This window comes from Urocitellus parryii, chromosome 3 (genome assembly GCF_045843805.1).
Source record: "Urocitellus parryii isolate mUroPar1 chromosome 3, mUroPar1.hap1, whole genome shotgun sequence".
In the NCBI taxonomy this organism is placed as follows: domain Eukaryota; kingdom Metazoa; phylum Chordata; class Mammalia; order Rodentia; family Sciuridae; genus Urocitellus; species Urocitellus parryii.
This window is the reverse complement of record NC_135533.1, coordinates 143104133-143129508: the sequence shown is the minus strand read 5'-3', so window position 1 is coordinate 143129508 and position 25376 is coordinate 143104133. Positions and strand designations below refer to the sequence as shown.

Genomic DNA, 25376 nt, shown 5'->3' with positions numbered 1-25376 from the left:
CCCATTCTTCAGAAGGGACAGCGAGGCCAGGGGCAGCCAGTAGGGGGACTGTCCATATCCTGTGCAGGAGGCCCCAAACCTGGAGCGCCTGGCGTTCAGGACTGTCAGACAGGAGTGGCAGGTGGGGGCTGGTCTCAGCATATCTCAGCCTCGTCCCTGCCCCGTAGCCTGTGCCCCCCTCAGCCCTGGTCTCTGCCCAGCACTTTGGAGACCAAGTAGGGTTACCAGGAGAGAATGGGGTGCTCTCAGGGAAAGTACCTGAGAACTTAGACTCCAGAGGAGACGACTGAGACCCAGAGAGGGTGAGTGACCTGCCCAGGGTGACACAGCCTGCCGATCCCTCTCCAGAGCCCCGGCTTCCCAGGCAGTCCCCCAGGACAGAAGGCAGGTGCCACTGATGCCAAGGTTGAAAGAGCCCCTTCCGCTCATGCCTTCGGAATTCTCCGGGGCTTCAGGCTCTGAACCAAGGCAGGCACAGCCAGAGCTACCCTGGGGCCCCCGGGCCCAGCTCCCTGGTACAGGACCCCTGGGGACCCCTGGGGACCCTCTGCAGGCAACTTGGGAGGAACCAGGACTGGCGGTGGGGGGTGGGCAGGGAGAGTCCGGCTCCTGGTGGCCATGGATCCAGCTAATAGTTGGGCACCTCCCGCCACCCAATCACAATGCCTGTGTCCCCGCATGTCAGGCCTGTCCATTTGGCCCGCGGCCGCTCGTCCAGTTCTGGAAGCCTCTGTTGATACAAGTTCATCATCACGTCCAGTTAAAAGTCATTGGTGCCTGCTCAGTACCCTGGGCGGGGTCTTGGGCCAGGGTCTTCAGAGTCCAGGAGCATTAAGTCAATTTTAGAGTTTAATGGAGATAAAGACAAATAGAGACAGGAAGAGCATTTGAACCCTCTGACCTGTGAGGCCAGCAGATAAAGACCCGAATTCCAACCTGGCCCCTTGCTGGCTGTGTGACTGTGGGAAAGGCACTAAACCTCTCTGAGCATCAATTTCCTCCTGTGTAAAATGGAGATAAGAACAGTCCCTACCCAAGAGGGTGGCAGTGAGGGTTAAATGAGAGTGTGAGAAGCGCACACACACTCCCACTCGGGGAGGAGGACCTCTCCTCACTGGAGAGGTCTGGTGGTCTTGAGCTCGGGGGCTGAGTGGCCTTCCTGTAGGAGGACCCCTGGGCGCCAGGGTGAGGGCTTCAGTGGGTAGAACGAGAGAGGAGCTCCCAGGGGAGGGAACAGCACCAGCGCATCCTGCAGAGAGCAGAGGCCTGGGTCAGAGGGCGCGTGATGGAGGCCGGGGAGAGGCGGCCTCCTGGGACCCACGGGACCTGGCAGGCGAGGCTGCCAGCTGCTGCCCTTTAGCGGCCAGGCCCTGGGGACCCAGCGCCACACTGCAGGACCAGCCTGCTGCATCACGGGCCTGGCGCAGGGGGAGGGGGGCTGACAGGCTCCCCCCCCCCCCCGTCTCACACAGTGACGCAGGGGCACAGGCGGGGACCGCGGCCTGCCGGGCAGGCCCCACGGTGAGTCCCAGATGCACACCCAGGGCCACAGCTCAGGGGACAGCCCCTCGCCAGCTCCCCCTGTGCCCGGTACCTTGGACAGCGCCGCGGGGACCTGCCAGGCTGTGAGTGGGGCGGATTCTGGGTCACCGCCCTTTCTGGCTCCTCTCAGCGGCCATCTTCTCCTCCTTCACCTGTCCCCAGCCTTGCCCCCCAGCCACACCCCAGCCTCTTCCCCAGCCCCAGCCTCCAGCCTCTTCCCCCAGCCTCATCCCTCATCCCCAAGAGGCTGGGGAGCCTCTTCCCCCAGCCTCGCTCCCCAGCCTCTTCTTTCCCAGGGAGCTGTGGAGTCTGCCCAAGAGATGAGGGAGGGGACAGGAGGAGAGTAGAGAAGGGGCTGAGGCTGGAGTGGGATGGGGGCCAAACCCTGGGACGGGGTGCCTGAGGGGGTCTTGCTGGTGAGGAGGGTCAGACCCTGAGTCCTCTTGCTGGCCACTGGCTGGGGATGGGGCGGGGTGGGCAGGGGTTACCTGTGATGGGCGGTGACCCACGTTCCCTCCCAGAGCCTCCATTACCTGGAATGTGGACCCAACCACACCCCATCCTGTGGCCTTACGGTCAGCATTCAGCCAACAGGAGCTCAGTGAGCACCTGCTGTGTGCCAGCCCCGGCCCCAGACCTAGGAATGCCACAAGAGACAGGTGGGCACCGCTGTGCTGGTGGGTGACGGGGCGATGCAGGAAGCCAGGCACCAAGGGGGTCCCCGGGGTATGGAGCTGTTTCCGACCCTGGGGCCCCAGGAGAGGCGAGGAGGGGGACTGTCTCCTGCAGGTCCCACCCGGCTGTGCCCTTGCTCTGTCACCCTGGCCAAGGGCCTGTCCCTCTCTGGGCTCCTCCACGATCCCTCTGGAGCTACTGCAGGCTGCCACCTCCCTCTGCCCAGGCTGCCGTGGCAGACGGTGACGGGGTGCAGGGGAGGCTGGCAGCAGGACCCAGAGCCCAGCACCCTGAGTGCAGAACCAAGGACCAGGCCATCAAGAGAGGCAGCTGGGGCGGTCCCAGCCCAGCCCCAGCCGAGTGGCCTCCTCCTGAGCCACTGCTGAGTCCCCCTCCCACAGGGGCACGGGGGACCCAGGGTCTACCCGAAGTCCTGGCCCAGGGCTGGGGGGAGCGCTGCCCCGCCCCCGTGCCTCTGTTCTTGGGGTCAAGGTTCACTCGTGCCGAGGCGGTAGGCCCCTGGTGGCCCCTAGTGGCCGTGGGGAGGCCCGGGTTCGAGATCCGTCTCTAATGGGCTTGGTGGCCTGGGCCAGGTTTCTCCCTCTGGGCCCCGGTTCCTGGCCCCTTCCCCGCCTGGGCCGTGGGCAGCAGGGTGGGTGGGGGTGGGGACAGCAGGGGGGTGGGGAGAGGGAGGGGGAGGTTTCCAACTCTCTGCCTCTCCTGCGCCAGGTATGCAGTAGGTGCTCAGTAACGACTTGGAGGTTTGAATGAGGGGACGGAGACTGTGTTCCCGTGCCTGTTGCCAAGGAGGCCCATCCTGTGGTCACGGCTCTGGATGTTTTGGACATTTGTCAATGTCACTCCCCCAGGCTGAGGCCACCGGCCTTGGAGGGGCCACAGGACCTGAGGGAAGACAGACCCCCACCCTCCCGAGCCTCGTGCCTTCTTGGGCTGCTGCAGGGGCCAGGTTCAGTGGGAGCCCCCAGGAGCAGGGGAGCGATGCCCCCTGAGGATGGCCGAGGGGAGGACAGAGTGCTGGTGCTGAGCCAGGAAGATGGAGTGGGAAATGGGGGACGGGGGTGGAAGAGCATTCTACCCAGAGGGAATAGCAGGCGCAGACACCCAGAGGCACAGCCACACGGGGTCCAGGTGTGGTTACAGTGCCAGCCCATGCAGACAGCGTGCGGGGGACCTCGAGGGCTGAGCTAGGGAGCTGAGCTGGTCACCAGGACACTTGGGAGCCACTGATGGGTATCGAGCCAAGGAATTCCACAGTTAGACTTGGGTTTGTGGAAGACCCTCTGGCCGCCACGTTAGACTGCATCACAGGGTGAAGGGGCTCGAGCTGGGCGACTGCAGTGGTCTGAGCGGTCACAGTAGCTTAGGCCAGAGAGTGGAAGTAAAGAGAAGTCCAGCCCCTGGCTGAGCCCACTCCTGGCGCAGCAGCCAGGTGGCTGTGTGACTCTGGGCAAGTCACTTTCCCTCTCTGTGTTTCACTCAGCTTTTGTACAAAACAACATTAAAAGTGAGCCCTCTGTGAGGGCTCCTCAGGATTAATGTTCACGGCCGTCGCACGGGCAGCTTAGAGGGCTGGGGCAGGAGAGAACTGTCTGTCCCTTCCGTCTCCTCCCCATCTCTGTCCCACTCTGGCCTGTCGCCGCTGTGCCAGGACATCAGAACCCAGTGTGTGGAGGTCTGGGTGCCAGGAAGCCCCCAGCCTGGCCCTTGGGCACACCCAGGCTCCCAGGAGAGGCCACTCTGAGAACAGGCGACCCTTCGGCGTCCTCCAGGTGGGCCGGGACGCCATCCCCTCCACTGCCCCTCTCCCCCGCCCCCGCCTGGCTGGCAGCCCCTGGGGAGCCGGGGAGCATCCCAAGCAGAAGCCGCTAATGGGCCGCGGCTCAGTGTGACGAGCCCTGGGGGACCATCACGGAACTGAAGGCCACCGCGGGATTATTGATCGCGGGCAGCGGGCACAGCGGCCACAGGCCTCACAGCCGTCACCACGGAGGGAGAGCACGGCTCCCCATGGCAGGGGTGCTGTTGGGAGAGGCCTTGGCACCCCCAGATACCAGCCAGGGCAGAGGGAGAGGCCACCGTCCCCAAGGCCATCACCATCCATCTGGGGCTGGAGACAGCCGTGCTGCCACACCACCTCCGGCCTCCGTGTCCCCCTCCAGAGCATGGGCGCCTGAGCGCACCCAGGAGGGCGGCGGCCACTGAGCTCTGGGCTCTGGTCAGACCAGCCACCTGCAAGTGGCCCTGGGTTTGTCCCTAAATCCCATCCCCCGTGCCCTGCCTCCTGGGGTCTGACTGAGGTGACGGCTACCTCACAGGCCCCTGGGAGCTCCTGGGACCCGGCCAGCGTGGAGCCTGGCAGGTGGGGACCTCGGGCACGCTCCCAGCCACAGGCCCCGTCACCTGACAGGATGTCCCATGGCCACCTCCCTCGGCCCCCCTCCCCCCAGGGTCTGGGTGCCCCTGACTGAGATCACTTCCCTCCGGGAAGCCACCCCCAGAGGGAGGGGACCCTGTGGCCGAGGCTGGCCCAGCCAGGGAGGAATGGTTGGGAGGCCGAGGGGCAGGCGGTGGGGGCTCAGGGCCTCCCCCTCCCCGTGGACCTACTGGCTTCCTCTTCAGACCAAGAGTGGGGGGCCGAGGCCCGCTCCCCTCCTGGAGGTGTGGGGAGTCAGATGGAGACTGAGTAGCCAGGGCAGGAACCCCTCCCTGCTGACCACTGCAGGCCAGCTGAGGGAGGGGCTCCCTGCCGTGGGGGTACTGGGCTAGCACCAGGCTCAGCCGAACCCCTCAGAGACCAGTGCAGCCCGGCCTCCCCTTCATGGCGGATCACTGTTCCCAGCCCTCGGCCCTCACCCTCCCGAGACCTCCCCGCTCTGGACCTCAGTTTCCTCCTCTGTAAAATGGGAATGATCCAGGCGGGGTGAGATGGCACATGGTAGGGGCTCAGCGAGGCCGCTCTGGCATCGTTGCTGTGGCCTTCCTACCTCTGCCCTCTTGGCCTCCGCCTCTTTCTGCCCCTCAGCCTCCTGTCTGGGCCTCTGGGTTTCCTGTTTTCCTTTCTCTTCATCCTCAGACTCTTCCCTGTCTGCCTGCCGCCCACACCCCTGTCCCTGGGGGCCAGCCCCAAGTCCTCCCACTGACCCTTGACCAAAGCCCTCGCCCCTCCCGGGTTCAGCTGGAATGAGGGTGGAATTTTTCCACCAAACATTCTTCAAACCCAAGGAGGAAGGAGGGAGTGACTTCAAAGGCAGGCGCAGGGAGACGGGCCTGCGAAGGGGGCGCTGGACAGCGCTGTCCCTGAGTGCGGATGTAGCTCCTTGTGGATCCGGTGTCCTGGAGGCTGGAAGGTGCTGGGGGCCACTCAAGGACACCCACAGAATGACTGGAAGGACCAGTCGAGCCTCAGGCCACCAGCCCAAGGCCGTGCCCGTCCTCCTCTCCAGCCTCGTCTTAGACCGTTGTTCTGTCGGCAAATCTAGGCCAAGGCCACTGCAGAGGAGCCTTTGGGTTTCCAGCTCCGCTCCCTTGGAAATCTCCAGATCCAAGTCCAGGCAGGTCACCAGGGCGCCAGCTCCCCCAGCCTGGTCCTCTGGTCCTCCGCCGGCCAAGGGCAGGAGAGCTGGACGAGGGGCAGGCAGCGGCCGAGGCCCAGCGGGGTGAGCCCCGGTGGGGAGGGCATCAGCCGCCCTAATTACTCCGCTCTCCAGGTTCCAATCTGGTTTCAAAAGGGCCCCAGGGACACAGCCCTTAATAACTACCAGTAAACAGGCAGGCAATCGATGGCTGGTGGACGAGCCCGGAGAGAGGGAGGCCTGGGCTGGCGGCCAGAGCAGCCTGCGGGGCCTGGCTGGGGCCTGGCTGCAGAGGGGCCGCACCCAGCTTTGGGCCCTCGGGCTTCCCAGCTGTAGGTCCACTCCCCACTCCCTCGCCACCAGGACCCCAAGCTCCTCCTCTGCTCCAGGCTTTAAGTCTGAGTGTAAATCTGACCTGACCCTTTTCTTTCCAGAAGCCATAACAATGAGGGAGATTAAGAACAGAAACAACTAACGGGGGTGCAAAGAGTGTTCAAAAGCTGCTTTACCAACAATGGCGGGAGACCCTGGAAGGCTTGCTAGAGGGGGTGGGCCCGCAGAGGACCCTGGTGATGAACAGGTGGGGGGGGGCTGTGTGTGATGACCGTCATGTGATCACACGTGGCCGAGTGCTCCTCTAAGTACTTTCTTCTTGTCTCCCGGGAATTCTTTGGGGGAAGGTATGAACACCCCCACTTTACAGATAAGGACGCTGCTCTGTGTGGAGCCCCGGTTTGTACCTCTGAGGCTTCTGAACTGCTTCTCCCCCCACACACAGCCTCCACCCTCCCTGATAGCTCGGGGCTTGATAGCGTGGTCCCCATCTCTTCCTGTCCCCTCCAACACAGCACCTTGATCCTTGAGGCTCTCTGGACGTGGGTTTGCCTGTCACACCCCCTCCTGTTGCAGATGGGGAAACCGAGGCCCTGGAAGAGGGGGACTAGCGCCCCAGAGCAGGTGGAGAGAGGACCTGGGGATGCTCACTGGTTGGCTCCCTCCCGATCCTGCCCCGAGGGAGCCTCGCCAGCGGAGAAATCGATCCTCGCACACTCAATTAAAATAAGTCAGCCAGCAGGTGGGGGTGGCCCGGAGGCCAGAGTCTTCCTGAGATTGGCTGGAACATGGCAGGGGCACAGGGACCTCATTCCCTGGGGCCACTCTCCCCACAACCTCGCCTGCCTCTCTGTATCCACAGCTCTGTGCCTCGGTCTCCCCAGCTCTCGGGCTCTGGGCGCTGGGGGTGCAGAGGTGAGCAGAGCAGCTGAGATCCCCACCTTGGGAGCTGACAGCTGGAGGGGACACAGTGAAGGAGCCCAGGTTACGTGTCATGTCAGGCCCTGGGGAAGAGCCAGGGAGAGAGAGAAAGCAAGGTGACAGGCAGCTGTCCCAAGGCAGCCCACTTATTAGGGTGCCTGGAGAGGTCTTCCCAGGGCGGTGACGTCTCAACCGAGACCTGAAGGAGAAAAGAGCCCTGAGAATGCCGGGACGTGGCTAGGTCACATTCAGACAGGGGACAGCCGAAGCAAGGGCCTTGAGGAGGGACAGTGCTTGAGACATTTAGGGACAGCAAGCAGGCCAGGGTGGCTGGCGTGCGGTGAGAGGGGACAGGAGGTAATAAGTCAGAGAGGACGGCAGAGCCAGACGGCGCGGGGTTTTGTAGGTCACAGCAGAGACGTTGGCTTTTACTCGCAGGGAGCCCAAAGCCCTGGGGATTGTAAGCAAAGCCGAGGCTGATGTGACAGGCTGAGCCGGATCTCAGGGCTGCCATGCGGGGACAGATGGCAGTGGGCAAGGGCAGTCGCTCAAACTAGTTATGAGTCTCCTGCAAAAGTCCAAGCCGTGAGGTGCATGGCTTGGCACAGGTGGGGTGGGTGAGGTGGGGGGATGGTCAGGTGTGGAGGGACGTGTTTAAAGGCCAGGTGACTGGGCTGTGGACGCGTGGAACGTAGGAGGTGGATGCAGAAATCCAGGAGGAGTCCAAGGTTTGTGGGTCCAAGAATGAGCAGCCCAAACATTTCAGGCAGGGCAGGCCCCGGGCGGGTGGAGATCAGAGTTGGAAGGTCAGGAAGTCGGGACTTGAAATGAGGCTCTCTGCCTCCAGCCTCGGGGTTACCCCTACAGGGCACCTTCCAGCAGCCCTCTGTGAGCTGGCAGGGGTGTGTCATGGATTAACATCACCCCACTTTCAAGATGGGGCCCTGAGGCCTGGGGAGGCTTCAGGGCCGGGTATTCCTTCTGCAGATGCCAAAGGATCCCAGCAAAAGAGGCTCTGCCAAGTCCCGCAGCCAGGACCTCGGGTGAGCGCTGGTTAATCTAGAGTGTCCCATGGAGCCTTGCTCTCGGGCAGTACCCAGAGCTCCGGCAAACGAGGACCAGTCCCTGGCTGGAAGTGAAGTCTCAGTGCCCTAGTTTACAAAATGGGGCACCCATTAGTACCCACCTGGCCGGGTATCCGGACCCTCTTATGTGGGCTTCGAAGGAGCGCTCAGCAGAGCCCTCTAAAGAGCAGCAAGTCAGCAAATGTTTGTTGAAGGAAGGGACAAATGGACAAAGAGATGAATGAAAAAAATTAGTAAGTGGATGAGAGAATGGAGAAGGCCGGTGTGGGTACAGGGTTTGAAGCGGAAAAGAACAGCCCAACCCAAACGGACCCGTGCGCCCACAAACGGATTCATCCGCTCCTTCAGCCGGATCTCCTGAGAGCAGTGCTAGGGACATGGCTGTCCACAGACGGGCAGCCCCTGTCCTTGGGGCGGTCACATTCTAGCAGAGGGAGACAGAACCCAAGATAAGCAGGTAAAATGGAAAGTGTTATCAGACAGAGAAAGTGGAACAGGGCAGGAGAGAAGGAAGCATGTGGAGCTCACAGGAGGTGGCGACTGCAGGCGTGACTGGTGCAGGGATGAAGGTGTGAACTAAGGCTGCAGAATAGGCTCAGGTGTGACTGGGATGCGTAATGGGTGGCCGCAGGTGTGGACCAACTAGCGGAATGATTGCTGAATGAAGGAAGGAGCGCATGGGTGCGTGGACGGAGGCGTGGCTATGTGAACAGAGGCGTGGCTATGTGTATGGAGGCGTGGCTACGTGGACAGAGGCATTGCTATGTGGACAGAAGCGTGTTTATGTGGCTATGTGGATGGAGGCGTGGCTATGTGGGCAGAGGCGTGGCTATGTGGGCAGAGGCGTGGCTACGTGAACAGAGGTGCGGCTATGTGAGTGGAGGCATGGTTATGTGAGCGGAGGCGTGGCTATGTGAACAGAGGCGTGGCTATGTGTATGGAGGCGTGGCTATGTGGACGGAGGCGTGGCTTTGTGAGTGAATGAAGGAAAGAATTATGGAATGAATAAATGGAGGAGGGCCGGGATTCACCAGCTAAGATGAACAGGTGACCCAGCCCGGAGAGTGAATGAGTGAGCTCATGGCAAGAACTGCATGCCACTCCACGCCTGGCCTGGCTCCCTGCTGGTGGGGTCCTGCCTGGTCTGAGCAGCCCCACCTCCTCCGCCCTCCTCCCCCAGGACCTCTGCGCCTGGCGTGGCTGGGGCCGGGACGCTCACTGTCCTGGGCCCCCCCAGGCCTTGCTGACTTCCTTCCCCAGCTGTCCCGTCCTCGCCTTCACATCCCACCTGCCAGGCGAAGCATGCGCAGGACCTTCGGCCTCCCTCTCCCCAGCCTAGACGGACCCCCCAGTCTGTACTGAGCCCTGGTCCCCTGCCCGTGCTGACCTCCCTCCCCTCCCTGCGTGTGCTGACTCCCCCCTCTTGGTTACTCGCCCCTGGGGACCTGTGCTGAGTCCCCCTGCCCCTCCACCGGTGCTGTCCCCCAGCCCTCTGACCTGACCTGACCCCTACCAGGGCTGGCAGTCCCCACCCACCTGCGGGCCTTGCCCTGCGCTGACGCCCCCTCCCCCATCACAGGCACCATGCGACCTGTGCGGCGAAACTTCTACGACCCGTCGTCGGCGCCAGGCAAGGGCATCGTGTGGGAGTGGGAGAACGACGGCGGCGCGTGGACGGCCTACGACATGGACATCTGTATCACCATCCAGAACGCCTACGAGAAGCAGCACCCGTGGCTCGACCTCTCGTCGCTCGGCTTCTGCTACCTCATCTACTTCAACAGCATGTCGCAGATGAACCGCCAGACGCGCCGCCGCCGTCGCCTGCGCCGCCGCCTGGACCTGGCCTACCCGCTCACCGTGGGCTCCATCCCCAAGTCGCAGTCGTGGCCCGTGGGCGCCAGCTCGGGCCAGCCCTGCTCCTGCCAGCAGTGCCTGCTGGTCAACAGCACGCGAGCCGCCTCCAACGCCATCCTGGCCTCGCAGCGCCGCAAGGCGCCCTCCGCGCCCCCCGCGCCCCCGCCACCACCGCCCGGAGGGCCACCTGGCACGCTCGCCGTACGCCCCAGCGCCACCTTCGCGGGCGCCGCGCTCTGGGCCGCGCCCGCCACCGGCCCCGCGGAACCCACGCCGCCCCCCGGGGTGCCCCCGAGGAGCCCTAGCGCCCCCAGCGGCGCGCCCACCCCGGGGCAGAACAACCTCAACCGGCCCGGGCCCCAGCGCACCACCAGCGTGAGCGCGCGCGCCTCCATCCCACCCGGGTAAGACGGGGCCCTGGGGGAGGGGGCTGTGTCACTGCAGGCCAGGAGAAAGCTCAGCCGCCCATTAGAGCCCAGAGCCAAGATTGCAGTAACAATGCAAATGGCCATTAATGTAGCACCCTTAAGAATGCACCCTGTGTCGAGCTTTACCTGAGCCCGTAAAGGGTTGCCCAGGATGTATCTCCTGCACAAGGACCTGTGAGGTGAGCATCCTCCCGGGACACAGGTGAGGTCCCTGAATCACAAAATATTCCCCAAGATCACGCCGTTCACCCCCCAGGCAAGCGCTGTGGCAATCCCGTGCTGCCTCTGTGCTCCGCAGCTAGTTCCTCTGTGTCCCCATTTATTCCCCGGAACAACTCAGCGTTCCCATGGTACAGACGGGGAGACTGAGGTGTGGTGACTTCTGAGGGTCACTCGGGGAGAGCAGAGATTGGCGCCCAGGCCTTAGGATTCCCGTGTGCACTCGGCTGTCTTAGTGAGTTTGGGGCCTTGGGGCCCATCTGAGTCCCTGAGGCTCTTCCACCGCTGAATCAAGCTTTGGCCGCTTGCCCATAATATTTCCCTGTAATCTGCACCAGAAGTATCACCATCACTTTGGGTTAACTTGCTGGTCTTCAAACTGGGCTCCAGGGACCCTGGGATGACTTGGAATAGCCGCAGGGGCTGGGAGGGGCTGCAGGGAAGACCAGCAAGCAGGAGCCGGGCCCTCTGCCCTCGCATTAGCCAGAGAAGAGCCGCTGCTGGAATTCCCTTGTCCAGTCTGGCTTTGCCAACAGAAGTTCATGGGGAAAGAACCCCGTCGTTACTGAGTCTGGAAATCCCTGGGCTAAGGTGCTCCAAGTCCCAGACCAGGGAGCCAGGGAGCTCCTGCTGGCTGCTCACCCTGGGGCTCAGGCCCGATCTGAGCAGAGGGCCCGGCCTGACCCTCCTACTGAGAGTCCTCAGCCTGGGCCAGAGAGGGAGGAACAGGTGGATGTGGGCTGTGGTCCTCCAGGGGAGGTGGCAGAAAGACCAACTCTATCTGTACCCCGCCTTGGACAGCCCAGGAGACTGGCAGTAATGACCTGAGTGCATGACCTTCAGGATCACCAGCAGAATCTCCTTGTAACAGAATAGAAAGGACAAGATTGGGTAGGATAGGTCAAAGTGGCATGTAGCATAGTTCCAACAACTTAAAATTCGCATCATTTCTGCACATGCTTAAGCCCTTGCCAGACAGAATTAATTTGCCTTTGATGTAATGTGTTTTCTTCTTCTTCTCCTCTTCCTCCTCCCACTTCCCTCCCTCCTCCTCCTCCTCCTTTGTATTAGGGACAGACCCCAGGGACACTTTATCACTGAGCCACACCCAGTCCTTTTAATTTTTTTTTTTTAATTTAGAGGCAGAGTCTCATTAAGCTGCTGAGACTGGCCTTGAACTTGGGATCCTCCCTCAGCCCTCCAAGTCGCTGGGATTACAAGCCTGTGCCACCGTGCCCAGCTGTCACTGATGAAAGTTTTGAGAGCCATTGTTCTAGGGCAGGCTGGGAGTTACTCAGCTTTTCTCGTCCAGTATTAATTCTCCAAATGGGGACTGTTGCGAGTCCACGGAGCTGCAGAAGACAATGCAGTGTCTTCGTGGAGCACGCAGATGGCCAGGGAGGTGGACATAGGGCCATAAAGGAGTCTTTGCACCTGACCTCTGGAGAGAGGGCAGTATCGGAAGAGGGAGCGGTGGTCAGGGAGGACCTCTGAGGAGGGCGCAGATGTGAAGCAGGGCTGTTCCAGGCAGTGGGAGGCACGTGCATCTCCAGCGGACTTGAAGGCCTGGACGCTCAGGGCAGGAGGAGTGAGGCGGATGCAGGCTGCAGTGTGGGGCACCAGCCAGAGGGGGAAGGGCATCCTGGGCAGGACGAGTGCCGAGGGGTGGGTAGGAATGAATCCAGAAGGTTCTGGAGGCTCCCTTGGGGCAGCGAGTGCTGAGGTTCTTTCCAGATGGGGTAACAGAGCCGGTCCTGGGGCCTCCAGGGAGCCCGCGGTCGGTGCTGCCTGCAGCGGGAGCCATAGAGTGCTCTTGAGCTCAAGAGGGCGGTGGGAAGGAAGCCTTCTCCTTGGGGTCCTCCTGGGACCTGCCTGAGGTCGCCCCTTCCCAGCCCCTCTTCGTCCCCCTGGAAGCTACTTCTGACCTTCCCTGAGCTCAGACATTGGCCTGAAAGGCGGGGGCACTGCCCGGGCCTCCCTCCTCCCTCCCCATAATGCGGACGCTGCCCAGCCTCACCCCAGACCCTGGGCACACGGGCCGAGGGCCTCCGGGGCTGAGCGCGGACACGCAGACCCACCCCGAGCGCAGGCCCCGCCTCCTCCACCGGAGCCTCCTGTTGCCAGGGCAACGAGGCCAGCGCAGCTCGGTGTGGAGGAACTGGGGCTGGGTGTCTCCCTCCGCACCCTGGCCCCCCTCAGCCCCTGTCCTCCCCCTCCCTCCGCCTGTGTCGGTGTGAGCTGGCCAGGGCTGTGGGGACACAGTGCCCCCAGCCGAACGGCTTGACACCAGACATGTGTCCTCTTGTTGTGGCCCTGGAATTCTGAGATGGAGGTGCGGGCGGGCGGGGCTGGTTCCTCCTGAGGCCTCACGAAGTCCTACTCTGTGCTGAGTTTCCTCCCCTTAAAGGGACACCAGTCCTGCTGGATCAGGACCCACCTTGAGGACCTGCTGCAGTGTGGGGCACCAGCCAGAGGGGGCCCCATTCTGAGGTCCTGGGTGAGAATCTGGGGCCAGGTCCCCTGGCCTCTCGCCACCCTCTGAGCGTCTCCTCTGGCCCTCCGCAGTCCAGCTTGCTCTCTCTGGCTCTGTCTGTCTTCAGCCTCCTCCCCTCGGCTCCTCCATCTCCCTTCCCCCCACCCTTCTGGTTGGGTGACCTTGGGCAAGTGACTTGGCCTCTCTGGCCTCTGTTTCCCCACCTGACAAACCGAGCTGCAGCCACCACCTCTCACAGTCGCAGTTGGCAGAGCTGATGACAGGCAGATGCTTTCCCACCATCCCCCTGACCAGCGTGCAGTGGGCACAGGACGCTCCAGACAGCCCCCACCTCAGACCTGGAGTGAGGGAACATGCCCAGAGAGGGAGATGAACCTGCCCAGAGTCACACAGCCAGTGGGGGCAGAGTGTCCACCTGGCTGGAAGTTTTTTCCACGTGTTCTGTACTGGGGCAGGCGCCAGCTGGCCGTCTGGGCCTGGGGGACATGCAGGGGTGGGGAAGATCCGTCCTGTCTCCTGACAGGTCAGCGTCCAGCACTTTGGAACACAGCTGTGGGGCAGGGGAACCAGACTCAGAGTTTCCATCCCACGTGGGAGGTGGGGAGAGGGACAGCTGCGGCCTGTTTCTATTTATTGAGCATCGCTGTGTCCCAGGCGCGACTTCAGTCTCTACACGCATCACCTCTCAGCTGTGGCAAAACCCCCACAACCGGTCCTGTTATCTCTGTTTCCAAATGAGGACAGGGAGGCTGAGACACTTGCTCAAGGTCAAGCACTTAAGACCCCGATTTGAAAACCCAAGTTAGCCAGGGTATTGAAGTGCCCACCCATGTCCCCATGCCATTTTGGGCCATGGTCCGGAGGGTATCAGGGAGTCCAAGGGAAGGGGCGGACCTGCAGAGGCCGTGATTGTATTTGCTGCTGCAGTTCTTTCCCAGGAATTACCTATAATAGGCTCAAAGGTCTTCATAGACCAAAAGGTACCACCGACTCAGTCCTGTCCTGGCCGAGTCCTGTCCAGGACTGGTCCCTGCAGCCTCTGGCCTCCCCCTCCCCCTTTTCTGGCCCAGCTGGTGCTGGGGCTGTGACTGCCTCCCACGAGGCTGAGGCCAGCCAGAGGCTCCCCACCCAGCCCCCACCTGAGGCACTTCCTGCCCTGCTCCCTGGGAGGCCAGACCGCACCCCCTGCACCACACTGCACCACGTGGCCACTCAGGCCGTGGGAACGGCAGCCGCCCTCCCTCCCCACCTGGCCAAGCGCTGGGGGGCCCTGAGACCAGCGGTGAAAGAGGGTGACCCCCAGGCCCCCCAGCCTCTGGATAAGTCTGATCCCCAGATGCCAGTCACCGTCAGATCCCTCTCCAGGAGGTGGCAGGAGGGAGGGGTGCTTTGACAGAGAGGCAGATGGACGTGCTCTCCTGCCCCTCCACCCACTGCTGCCAGGGCCGAGGGCTCCCCAGGGAGCTAGCTGCCTGGTGTATGCCAGGGACCTGAGGCCAGCAGGGGCTGGACACGGCCATCAGAGAGTGTGTGGAGTCTGGGGGATGGGGTGGGGGAGGGGCAGGGGCCAGGTGCAGACGAGAAATGGAACCCCAGCTGACCCGCAGGGAGTGACCACGTGGTCCCCTGGCCATGTACCCACTGGCACAGCCCCCAACCCAGCGTCCCCGGGCTGAGCCACCCCACAGTCCAGGTCCCCAGGCTTCAGCCCAGCTCTGGGGCTCAGAGGCTTCTGGAGTCTGGATCGATCCCAGATGGTCCCAGACCAACCTGGTGTGGTCATCCTGCACTCTGACCCAGAAACCCCAGGACCTGGTGCCCGCTGCTCCACTCGCCAGCTGGGGGACCTAGGTGAATTCACCTTCCATCTCTGTGATCCTCTCCAATAGGTTTCGGGAACACAGCTCTCCCAGTGGCAGTGACCTCGGGAGGAGTGTGAAACTGCATCTGGGCCTATGGGTTAGGAGTGCTGGGATTGATTGGTGATGCCTGCCATGGGCGCCGGGTGGGTGGCAGTCGTGTGTACGAGGTGGATTGGGTGTCTCTGCTCTCACCTTGTCTCTGGGAATGGAGTCACATTTGAAATTCAAATTGGAATCACTGTTTCTGAGGACACCGGCCCCTTCCCCCAGGAGACCAGGACTGGCTCCCCCCCTCCTGGAACATACCCAGAGTGCATTTCATAGTGTGACAATCCCGGGGTCACAGGGTGGGTGCGTCGTGGGTCAGACATTTCTAGCAGCTCACAATCTGGTAGAAGAGAAAAGGGTGGAGCCACACAGAGAGAAAATGCTTTCCTCCTCAGAAAAACAGACACCATCCTTCTGGGTGAAAAGAAGACATAGATATGAATCCACTGTGGTCAGGTCAGAAGAGGCTGTGCAGATGGTGGCCTCTGAGATGTCTCCAAAGGGCAGAGGGAAATCAGGGATGGATAGTGTAGGTGGAAACCGTGTGGTGGAAGTACCCGGATGGACATGGGCAGGGAACTGTGTGAGGAACAGCCTCAGCAGGTCTCCCTGCATCCTCCCGTCCTACCGAGCACTGCCTCCAGCCACAGGGGGCAGCATCTGCTCTTCCTTGGCGGGGAGACGAGATGCAGCCCATCCCTGTCTCCTAGACTAAGGCTGGGACACTTTTTTTTTTCCCCCTCAATCAGAGCTTCCTGCCTCAGCCTCTAATCCATAATAAGAGAAATTGCTTCAGGTGGCCACTCCCAAAACCCTAGCCATGGAAGCCCTGCCCGGGCAGCATTTCCTAGAGCAAGGTGTTGGCCTGCCCTGCCAGATGCCCCTTAGTGACACCTTGATGAATGCCAGCAACAAACCTCCCAGAGCTGGGAAGCTGTAGGGGATTGCTCTCTGGGACTCTGTGAGTCACTTCAAACCTGTGCAGAGGATGTCTAAGGAGACCGTGTCCCGAGCAGAGCACGTGCTTGTGAGTCACCTGCTTGGAAGAGCCCCACAGAATCCACTCCTGCAAGGAGCGTGCATTGAACATCTACTAGGTGCTTCTCTGCTGGTGGGAAGTCAGGAGGTCAAGACAGCTGGGCCCCAGCAGGCGTCATTCATCCGAGAGGAGTCAGCCACTGGGAGCTGGGGTGGGGGGAAGCCTTCCTTCCCACGGAGGACACAGTACGATTCCTGGTAAAGGGACTGTGCTCCTGCTGGAGGAGCAGCTGAGGTATCTGGAGTGGAGGGTGGAGAGGTAGGAGATGGGTCACAGGCAGGGACAGGCCAGATGGCACAGGGCCTGGACATGCACCGCAATTGTTATGACACAAAAACAAAAATAAGTAAGGTAAGGACAAAGACAGGGACGTCACTCCACTATGGTGACCTTTGAGCAGAGACCTGGGTCAGGCAATTCCCTGGGGAGATCTGAGAAAGAGTGTCCTGGGCACGGAGCCAGCGCATGCAAAGGCCCTGGGGTGGGAATGTGCGCGTCATGGTGAGGGACACAGGGACACCAGGACGGCAGGCAGGAGGGGAGCAGTGCCAGGTGCGTGCACAGGAAACAGGGTTGGAAGAGGAGACAGGGTCAGGTGATGGGGAGAGGTTCTGAGCCCTTCGGGAGCCACGGGGACCCAGAGCCTGGAGCACCCGGGTCTGATACAGGACTGAGAAGGGTGACCGCAGCTGCATCCCTGCCCTGGATGAGCCAGATCTGGCTTCTGGCCAGAGCAGATTTCAAAAGGGCCACAGGATTCCTCAGACCTGATGGCTGGGCCCCCGGAGGCAGGGCAGGGGTGGTGGTGGTCCCCCTCTGGAGGCCCGCGGCGGCAAGCGGTGTCCAGGCAGGAGGATGTTCTCACTGCCGGGAGGAAACGCACGTCCCACATCAAAAGGGGGCCCTGGGCGGCTCCCACGCTGGGCGTCATGGGAACCGGGCTACCCAGGGTTCTCGCAGGCGGCCTGCAGATTGAGATGGCTGGGGGCCACCTTGGGACTGTCCCCCTCGCTCAGCAGTGGTACATTTAAAAAAATAAAAACGCCCCGCTGTCACACGTGCGCCCAGCCCTCTCCCGGGGCCAGACTGGCTTTCGTAAACCAGGGCTTTCTGGGCTTTCAGGTATTTTGGGGCTCCAAGGTCTAAAACCTTCTTGGGGCACCCCCTGCCTAGCTCCCAGGCCAAAGGCTCAGCAAGGCCAGGTCATCAGTGGGGCCAGACTTTGCCTGCACCATAGACCCTGGCTGCCATGGGTCTCTCTGACTGAGAGCAGCTACTGCATGGCTGTGGCGGGATCTGCTCAGCTCGAGGAGTGCTGGGGTGGATTGGTGATGTCTGCCCTGGGGGGGGGGACACCTAGGTGGTGGTATGCATGCTAAAGAGTTTTCTGTCCACCATTTGATTGATGGTCCTGGATCCGAGGGACGTTCTCTTCTCACGAGACTCAAAGCAAGGAAGAAGGGTGGGCAGACCCCGGCCGGGAGGTGTCTGAAGGGCAGAGTCAGGATGAGGAGCACTGGGGACATGCCTGTCTGCTGTCCTATAAAGCATGCAAGAAGTCCTAGAAGGTCCTGGGAGATTGTGACAACCTGAGAAGGGCAGATGGATCCTCAGCCCCGCCAGCTTTGAGCCCCAGCAGGTGCCAGGAGAAGAGCACCCTCCCCTCGCCCCTGTACCGGCCACGAGCTCTGCCCGTGTGGACCCTCAGACCCAGCCCCTTGCAGATCCTGGGACACCCAGGGCCTGTCCTCCCACCCCGCCATCCTCAGGGGCTGTGTGCAGTGACAACATCACCCCAGGACCTCCTCCATGGCTGGACCCTGGTGTCTCTTGCAGGCCCTGGGAGGGCCTAGGAGGGGTCTGGGGTGAACTACAGCCCACCTGCGTGACCAAGTGGCCACAAGCTGCAAACTGTGCCTGTGGTGGGGGGCCCTCCTGTGCTGGGCATCTGTGTGCCAGCGTGGGGTGCAGATCAGAGTGTGAGCACCTGTGTCCCCCTGTGTGGCAGGAGAGAGCGTGTGTGCGTGTCCCTTGTGTGCTGTGAGTGGGTCCGTCGACTCCATGGGTGCACGGCAAGTCCCTGAGGGCTGTAGGTGCTGGTGCTCATGCCAGGGCCAAGTGCCCATCCACCCAATTTGCCATCTGCTCCCCACAGGTCCCAGGAGACCAGGGCCTGTCCTCCGTGTGTCCCAGAGGGGTGGCCATGACAGGGGCTGTCCCAGTAGGCATGAGCTGGCTTCCCTTGTCCAACTGCGTCCCCCCAGTGGTTAGCTTGTCTGTACGTATGAGCTTCTGCATGTACGAGGGGTAGTGTGTGAGCGTGTCCCAGCTTCAGTGTCTTCCCCAAGCATCTGTGTTTATCTGTGTGCAGGGAAGTGGGTCCCCTGGTATGTGTGCACGTTAATTTGTCACAAGTTCCCTGGGACAGTGTTTGTGTGTCTCTGTGCATGTGTGTAGTGTGTTCCTTGGGAGGTTTTGTGTGTGCCTCCGTGTGTGTGTGTGTGTGTGTGTGTGTGTGTGTGTGTTCCCAGGCATATGTAGGCACAGTGTCTCTGCGGATGTGTGTGTGCCTGTTTCTGGACCCACCACAGTGGTCCCAAGCCTGCCAAGGGCACCATTTGCTTGAAGAGGCACCCCAGCCAACAACCCCGAGCCAACTGTGCCTACTGGGGACAAGTGACCAGGCAGCATTGGCCAGGCTCCTACCTCTGCAGGCCAGCCAAGAGGCTGCTGCTCCTGCTTCAGCTGTCCCCGTCCCCTCCCTTCTTGACCCCACCCCCACCCCAAGGAGAATCCCCCGCCCTCAGATGCTGCTGCTCTTCCTAACTGTCCAGCCTGGGCTCCAAGCCCAGCAGAGCCGGACACCATTCGCCTGCATCAGCCGGAGCTAAAGCCATGAAGATTCGGGCAGGCGGGTGCCCAGTCCCCCAGCAGGCCCCCGTGTGAGCTTCCACTTTACAGAGTTTAAGAGACTTGCTCCAGGCTGGCAGAGCAGCCCTTCCTACTGTGGCTCCCTCTCTCAGATGGAGAGGAGTCACACTGTGACTTAGGGGAGGAGGCTCAGCAGAGAAATCCCTTGGCCAGAGGTGTTGGTAACGATGCAGGTGACAGGATGTGGGTGACAGTGAGGATGCAGGTGACAGTGAGGATGTGGGTGACGGTGAGGATGCAGGTGATGGTGAGGATGCTGATAATGCTTTGAAGTCTTTACTGGGTGCTAGGAATTGTGTCGGCTCTGGACTTGGGGAATTTCATTGAATTCTCACAGCAAACAAAAAAGGAGGTACCTCATCACCCCATGCTGCAGATGGGGAAGCAGATTGGGAGAGGCAGAATGATGTACCGGGGCTCACGGCTGAGCAGGGGCTCAGGAGAAGCGGAAGCATCTCTGGTACTTTTTCCCAGGGGCTGCCTTAGTCCCAAGCACTGATGTTGGTGAATTTTGTGGAAGGAATATTCATCATCAGATGTCTTTGAAAGACCTGGATGGACTATTGCCGACCATGTACCCTTACACGGACTCACCAGTGCTTTCAGGATGCCCTCAGACTCCTTAAGACGAGAGAGAGAGAGAGAGAGAGAGAGAGAGAGAGAGAGAGAGAGAAAGTGTTTCCTAATTTGTTTTATCCCTGAGTTCTTTTATGGGTATTAGTGTTCTGTACAGCCACATCAGAGCCGTGCTAAATCACTGATAGTTGGATTTAGGGCACAGTCACCAGGGAAACGGAGGAGGCCGGCTGTGGGGTGCAGAGTCCGAGCTAAGCCCAAGGGAGCATCCCACTAGAGTCGCAGCCGTCCTGACCACACCACACCCCAAAATAGGATGCCATGGTAGGAATGGTGTCCTGCACCAAGAGATCAGGGTGTGCCCAGGGGTCAGAGACCCAAGGCAAACGAGATCCTCTAATGGGGTCAGGGGACTGGTGTCCAGCTGCCGCCTCTTTTCTTATTCCCACAGTGTCCCCGCGCTCCCGGTGAAGAACTTGAATGGTACCGGACCGGTCCATCCGGCCCTGGCAGGTGGGTTGCAGGCCAGAAGGGGACCAGAAGGATGCAGTTCCGCCCATCAGCCCCATGGCTCCGCCCCTTGGCTGCTGGTGGGCGGATCCAGGAAAACACCCACTAGTATTGGGTGCACTAGGCTCCGACTAGGGGCGGGGCTCAGTGGGTGGGGTCAGGGGCGGGGCAAGTGACGGGGGCGAGGCCCTGAAGGAGCATCTGTCCATTAGTGAGGAAGGGCATACGTGAGTGTGGGCGTGGCCAGGGAGACGCCCCACCCCTGATGTTTCGCCCCGCCCCCAGGGATGACGGGGATCCTGCTGTGTGCGGCGGGGCTGCCAGTGTGCCTGACGCGTGCTCCAAAGCCCATCCTGCACCCGCCGCCGGTCAGCAAGAGCGATGTCAAGCCCGTGCCCGGCGTGCCCGGGGTGTGCCGCAAGACCAAGAAGAAGCACCTTAAGAAGAGTACGCCTTCTGCAACCCTGCCGACCCCGGCCTCTAGTTTGTTAAGACTTGTCACCTCCCCTGTCTCCCCTGTCCCGGTCCCTGACCCACCACATCCTTCGGGAACTCCCATTATAGCTAGCCCCCAGCAAACCTTGCACCTCTGGGCAGCCCTCCATCCCTAACCCCGTCCCCAGTCAAGCCCGGGACAGAGGCGAGACTCTGGATGCCCTCAAGCCCCGCCTCTTGTGTCCCCTACAGGTAAGAACCCCGAGGATGTGGTTCGAAGGTACATGCAGAAGGTGAAAAACCCTCCTGATGAGGTGAGTCCCTGGGGAGGGGCCAAGCCTCGCACCGCGCTGCAGACTTCTCTGGGTTTTAGGTAATAGGGGTCCCTCCCCCCAGCAGGCTCTTGCCACTTGGCTTTTGTGAGGTCTCTTGATGACCAGAAGAGCTTGAGGTTAAGAGAATCACATGTCAATCTTTTGAAGATTGACATGAAAATTTCACCGTCACATTTCCCCCAAAATGTTTTTAAAGTTTTGTTTTTGAGAGTTAAGCCATTAGTACATCTGGAGGGGGTGGAGGGCTCCTCTGGGACATGAGGGTATCCTCTCTTCCTCTGCCAAATGGCTGCTGCCAATGGTGGCCGAAGGTCCTGCCCCTCCCCTCCCCAGAGCTCATTCCCCCTTCCTGCCCCCAGGATTGCACCATCTGCATGGAGCGGCTTGTCACCGCGTCGGGCTATGAGGGTGTGCTGCGGCACAAGGGCGTGCGCCCAGAGCTTGTGGGCCGCCTGGGCCGCTGTGGCCACATGTACCACCTGCTGTGCCTCGTGGCCATGTACTCCAACGGCAACAAGGTGAGCTGCGCAGGCAGGAGGGGAGCCGGCAGGGGCGGGCGCCCGGACACTCACACCTCCCGCCCCCACCCAGGATGGCAGCCTGCAGTGCCCCACCTGCAAAGCCATCTATGGGGAGAAGACAGGGACCCAGCCCCCTGGGAAGATGGAGTTCCACCTCATCCCCCACTCGCTGCCCGGCTTCGCCGACACCCAGACCATCCGAATCGTCTACGATATCCCCACGGGCATTCAGGTGAGGCTACCGGCCCCTCAGGCCCCCACCTCAAGGCCTTCCCCACCGGAGTCCTCCACCTGCTGTGGCTTAAGTCCCTGCTGCCCCTCCCCACAGGGCCCTGAGCACCCCAATCCGGGGAAGAAGTTCACCGCCAGAGGATTCCCACGCCACTGCTATCTGCCCAACAACGAGAAGGGCCGGAAGGTGGGTGCCCACAGGGGCGCAGGGACTGGACACAGGCAGGGGCCCCAGCTACTGTCAGCCTGGGCCTGGAGTCCCAGTTATCCCCAACCTTGCACCCCAGTGATATTGACCACAACCATCTCCTTCATGCACCTCATCCCCGTTACCAGCCTTTTGAGGTCTAAGTTGGACCCCATTTTACAGATAAAGAAATGAAGCTTCAGAGAAGGCAAGTAATTTGCCCATCATCACACAGCAAAGAAGTGTTAGAGCTATGATTTGAGCCCAAGCAGTCCAAGCCCTCCACCGCCACACTATATATTGATCTGTTTTCTTTTCTTTTCGTTTCTTTCCCTTAGTACCAGGGATTGAGCTCAGGGGCACTCGACCACTGAGCCACATCCTCAGACCTATTTCATATTTTATTTAGAGACAGGATCTCACTGAGCTGCTTAGTGTCTTGCCATTGCTGAGGCTGGCTTTGAACTCATGATCCCCCTGTCTCAGCCTCCCAAGAAGCTGAGCTTACAGGTGTGCGCCACCCACCGCGCCCAGCTGGCTTTCTTTTTCAAGAGAAGCCAGACATTGAGATTTTCCATGTGGAATCTCCAGGCTTCTGAATGTTCCAGACTAATCCACAAAGCGGCTATTTAATACAGCATGGGGTCTAAACCAAGGACAGCCACCAGCCACCCGTTTGAGACCCTTACTTTACAACAGACGGGGGAAGGGAGGCAGGATGGGGCTGGGGGTGGGAGGCACTGCCGCTGGGTGGGAGTGGGGACTGCCTGTGACCATGCCCTGCCCCCGCCTCCCAGGTGCTGAGACTGCTCATCACCGCCTGGGAGAGGCGGCTCATCTTCACCATCGGCACGTCCAACACCACGGGCGAGTCCGACACCGTGGTGTGGAACGAGATCCATCACAAGACAGAGTTCGGCTCCAACCTCACCGGCCACGGCTATCCAGATGCCAGCTACCTAGACAATGTGCTGGCCGAGCTCACCGCGCAGGGGGTGTCCGAGGCTGCCGCCAAGGCCTGAGGCCCGGCCTGCCCACTCTCCCTCCTGCTTTGCCCTGGTGGCTCACACCTAGCTCGGCCAGGTGTGCCCTGATGGCCCGTGCTCGGGGCTGGGGCAGGAGCCCGCAGGTGGAGCCCGAAGCATTCTGGGGACTTGGCTAGTGGCGACTGGGATGATGAGAAGAGGACAGGCCACGGGGCTCCCACCATAGCTCGCAGAACAGGCTGCAGAAAGAGTACCGGCAACAGCAGCGACCTCCCTACCAAAAAGACAGCGACCCTCCCCTCACGCCAACACACGTGTCCTGTTGAACACATGCACGCACACCCACGTGCCTCTACTTGCCCCCAAACTGGGGGAGAAGAGACAGAAAGATCCCATGACACCCCGTGTGCGTCCCACGTCTGTCCCCGTGGCTTCTGTACGGCTTGTCTGCACAGAGGACCCCTGGCAGGCATGAAGGGGCCTGCTGGGGCTCCCAGGAGGACACAGGAGTCCACCCCTGGGCCTCACCCACCCTGTATCGTATCATCACCGGTCTCTGCCCGCCACGGGCTGCGCACTGAGTCCCGGGGAGGAAGGCCCTAGGTGACCAATCCTACAGAGGGCTGGGCCACAGCAACCGGGGCAAGGGACATCTTATTTTGTGCTCGTGTCTGTCTCTTCTTCCTTCTGGGACCCTGAACCCCGCCTCCTGTCCCATCTCCAGCCTTATGTCTGTCCCAGATGAAAGCCCTTCTTTCCTCCCGCCCCATCTCCTGGCCAGACGGCGCCCATCTTTGAGACCCAAAGGCTGTAGCTTCTGGCTCGAGGAGCGAGAGGAGGCCTTGATCAGGCCAGCGCCTCGACGAGGGACAGCGGACAGCAAAGAGTTACTTTCCCTCTCCTCGGGAGCTGGCGGTGGGGTGGTTGAGAGTCTCCAGCCAACCAGGGGCCCGTTGCCCAGGCAACTCACCAGCTCCGCCTCTGTTGATTGGCTGCCGCGGAGGACGTCAGCCAAGATTTAAAGGGACGCCAGCGACTGCTCTTTTGAAAACCTACCCGTCCCACTGTGGGTGGAGAAATAAATGGTCTTTCTCCTCCTCGCCCAGCCCCGTCTCTTCCTGCAAGCGGTGGGGGTGGGGCGTCCCTGTTGCTGGGACTTTAGGAACATTGGGGGTGATGGCAACCTCGGGGCCACCACCTGGGGGCAGCTAGAGAAGGAGCAGGGTTCCCATCATCCTCATGTCCTGGAGCAGAAAGGCAGGTGGGTGGCTGGAGCAGAGGCAGATCCTCCGAGCTCCAAAGGAGGCAGAAGGGACAGCGACTTCACAAGAGCAAAAGGTAGTGCACCCACCTGCTCCCTGACCCAGTGACGTGAGAGGAGGAACTCAGGCGGGGAGACTCCGGGAAAATACGGGGAAGCAAGGACACACTGTGATCAGCCCGTTCGGGACTTCGGAACCCCAGTCTCTGTCTTCAGGGAGACAGGGCAGACCCCAGGGTCGCCAAGCGTCAAAGGTTAGCCGCAGCCACAGGCCGGGACGCGGCGTGGCAGCGATGCATGTTGTGGCTCCTGGCGACCCCTGCTGGCCACCCGCGGAATAGCGCTCTGTCCTGGTGCGCTTGGTGCCCGGCGAGGTAGGCTTCGGCTTCAGTCCCACACTCCATGCAAAACCAGAAATGCGCCCTTGGAGGCCCTTCCGGTTCTGCCAGGTCTGTGGCTCCTTCTCAAAAATCTCACCCCAACCCCCAACAGAGAAACCTGCCCACTGCCGGGACCCGTAATTCTCAGACGCGAGGTTCACCCACTCACTTGGAGAAAACCCTGATTCCTGCCCCCACAAATCCGCAGGCTCTGGATCGGTGGTTGGGAGAGACCCCGGAATCTGTATTTCTAGCAAACAGCCCAAGAGGTGGGCTTTGGTCCTCCTCTGCCCCCGAGGGACCTAGATAGAAACCAGATTGAAATCCACACACCAGGGGCTGGGGATGTGGCTCAAGTGGTAGCGCACTCGCCTGGCATGTGCGAGGCACTGGGTTCAATCCTCAGCACCACATAAAGATATTGTGTCCACCTAAAACTAAAAAATAAGTTTTTTTTTTTTTAAAAAGCCAAACAGCAAAGCTCACTTCCTCCACATTTTATATGGGGCAAGAGCTGGCCCACGGTCTCTCAGGCTATGAATCTGACACACTCGGGCTCCCAGCCTCCAATCTCCCAGAGGGCACCTGATTCTGGAAGCTGGGGTTGGAGCCCGCAGGCAAGGACAATATACAGAAGGACAGTGAGGTTACAGGGATTAGCTGATGTGAAAACAGGAAGAGCTGAGCCCATGGGGTGACAAGGCCACAGGGGCATTGGGATTCCAGGTATAGCTGTATCCAGCAGCTCAGGGCAAGCCTGGCTTCCTAGGTGTGGGTAGAGGCTAGTCCAAAGAAGAAGGCTCCAGGCTCAGAAAAGTCAAGCTCCTTCTCCTGTCCACTCCAGTCCCATTCAACCTGAAGACTCCTCCATTCATTCTGCACAAGGCTGACCCCTGCCAAAGGCCTGTCTGTCTGGACTCAGGGCAC

The 25376-nt window shown here is 61.0% G+C and overlaps 1 protein-coding gene across 1 annotated transcript in view; it reads left to right on the top strand.

The window, feature by feature from the left end:
- Positions 1–23831, top strand: part of Dtx1 (deltex E3 ubiquitin ligase 1) — a 28752-nt gene extending 4921 nt beyond the window's left edge. Inside the window, exons 2-9 of the mRNA XM_026412062.2 lie at positions 9729–10410; positions 20055–20116; positions 20399–20560; positions 20801–20862; positions 21243–21401; positions 21475–21636; positions 21733–21822; positions 22620–23831. Of these exons, the coding sequence (XP_026267847.2) occupies positions 9729–10410; positions 20055–20116; positions 20399–20560; positions 20801–20862; positions 21243–21401; positions 21475–21636; positions 21733–21822; positions 22620–22844 (1604 nt within the window). The 3' untranslated portion in view covers positions 22845–23831. The remainder of the gene's footprint in view (positions 1–9728; positions 10411–20054; positions 20117–20398; positions 20561–20800; positions 20863–21242; positions 21402–21474; positions 21637–21732; positions 21823–22619) is intronic.
- Positions 23832–25376: the final 1545 nt, after the last annotated feature.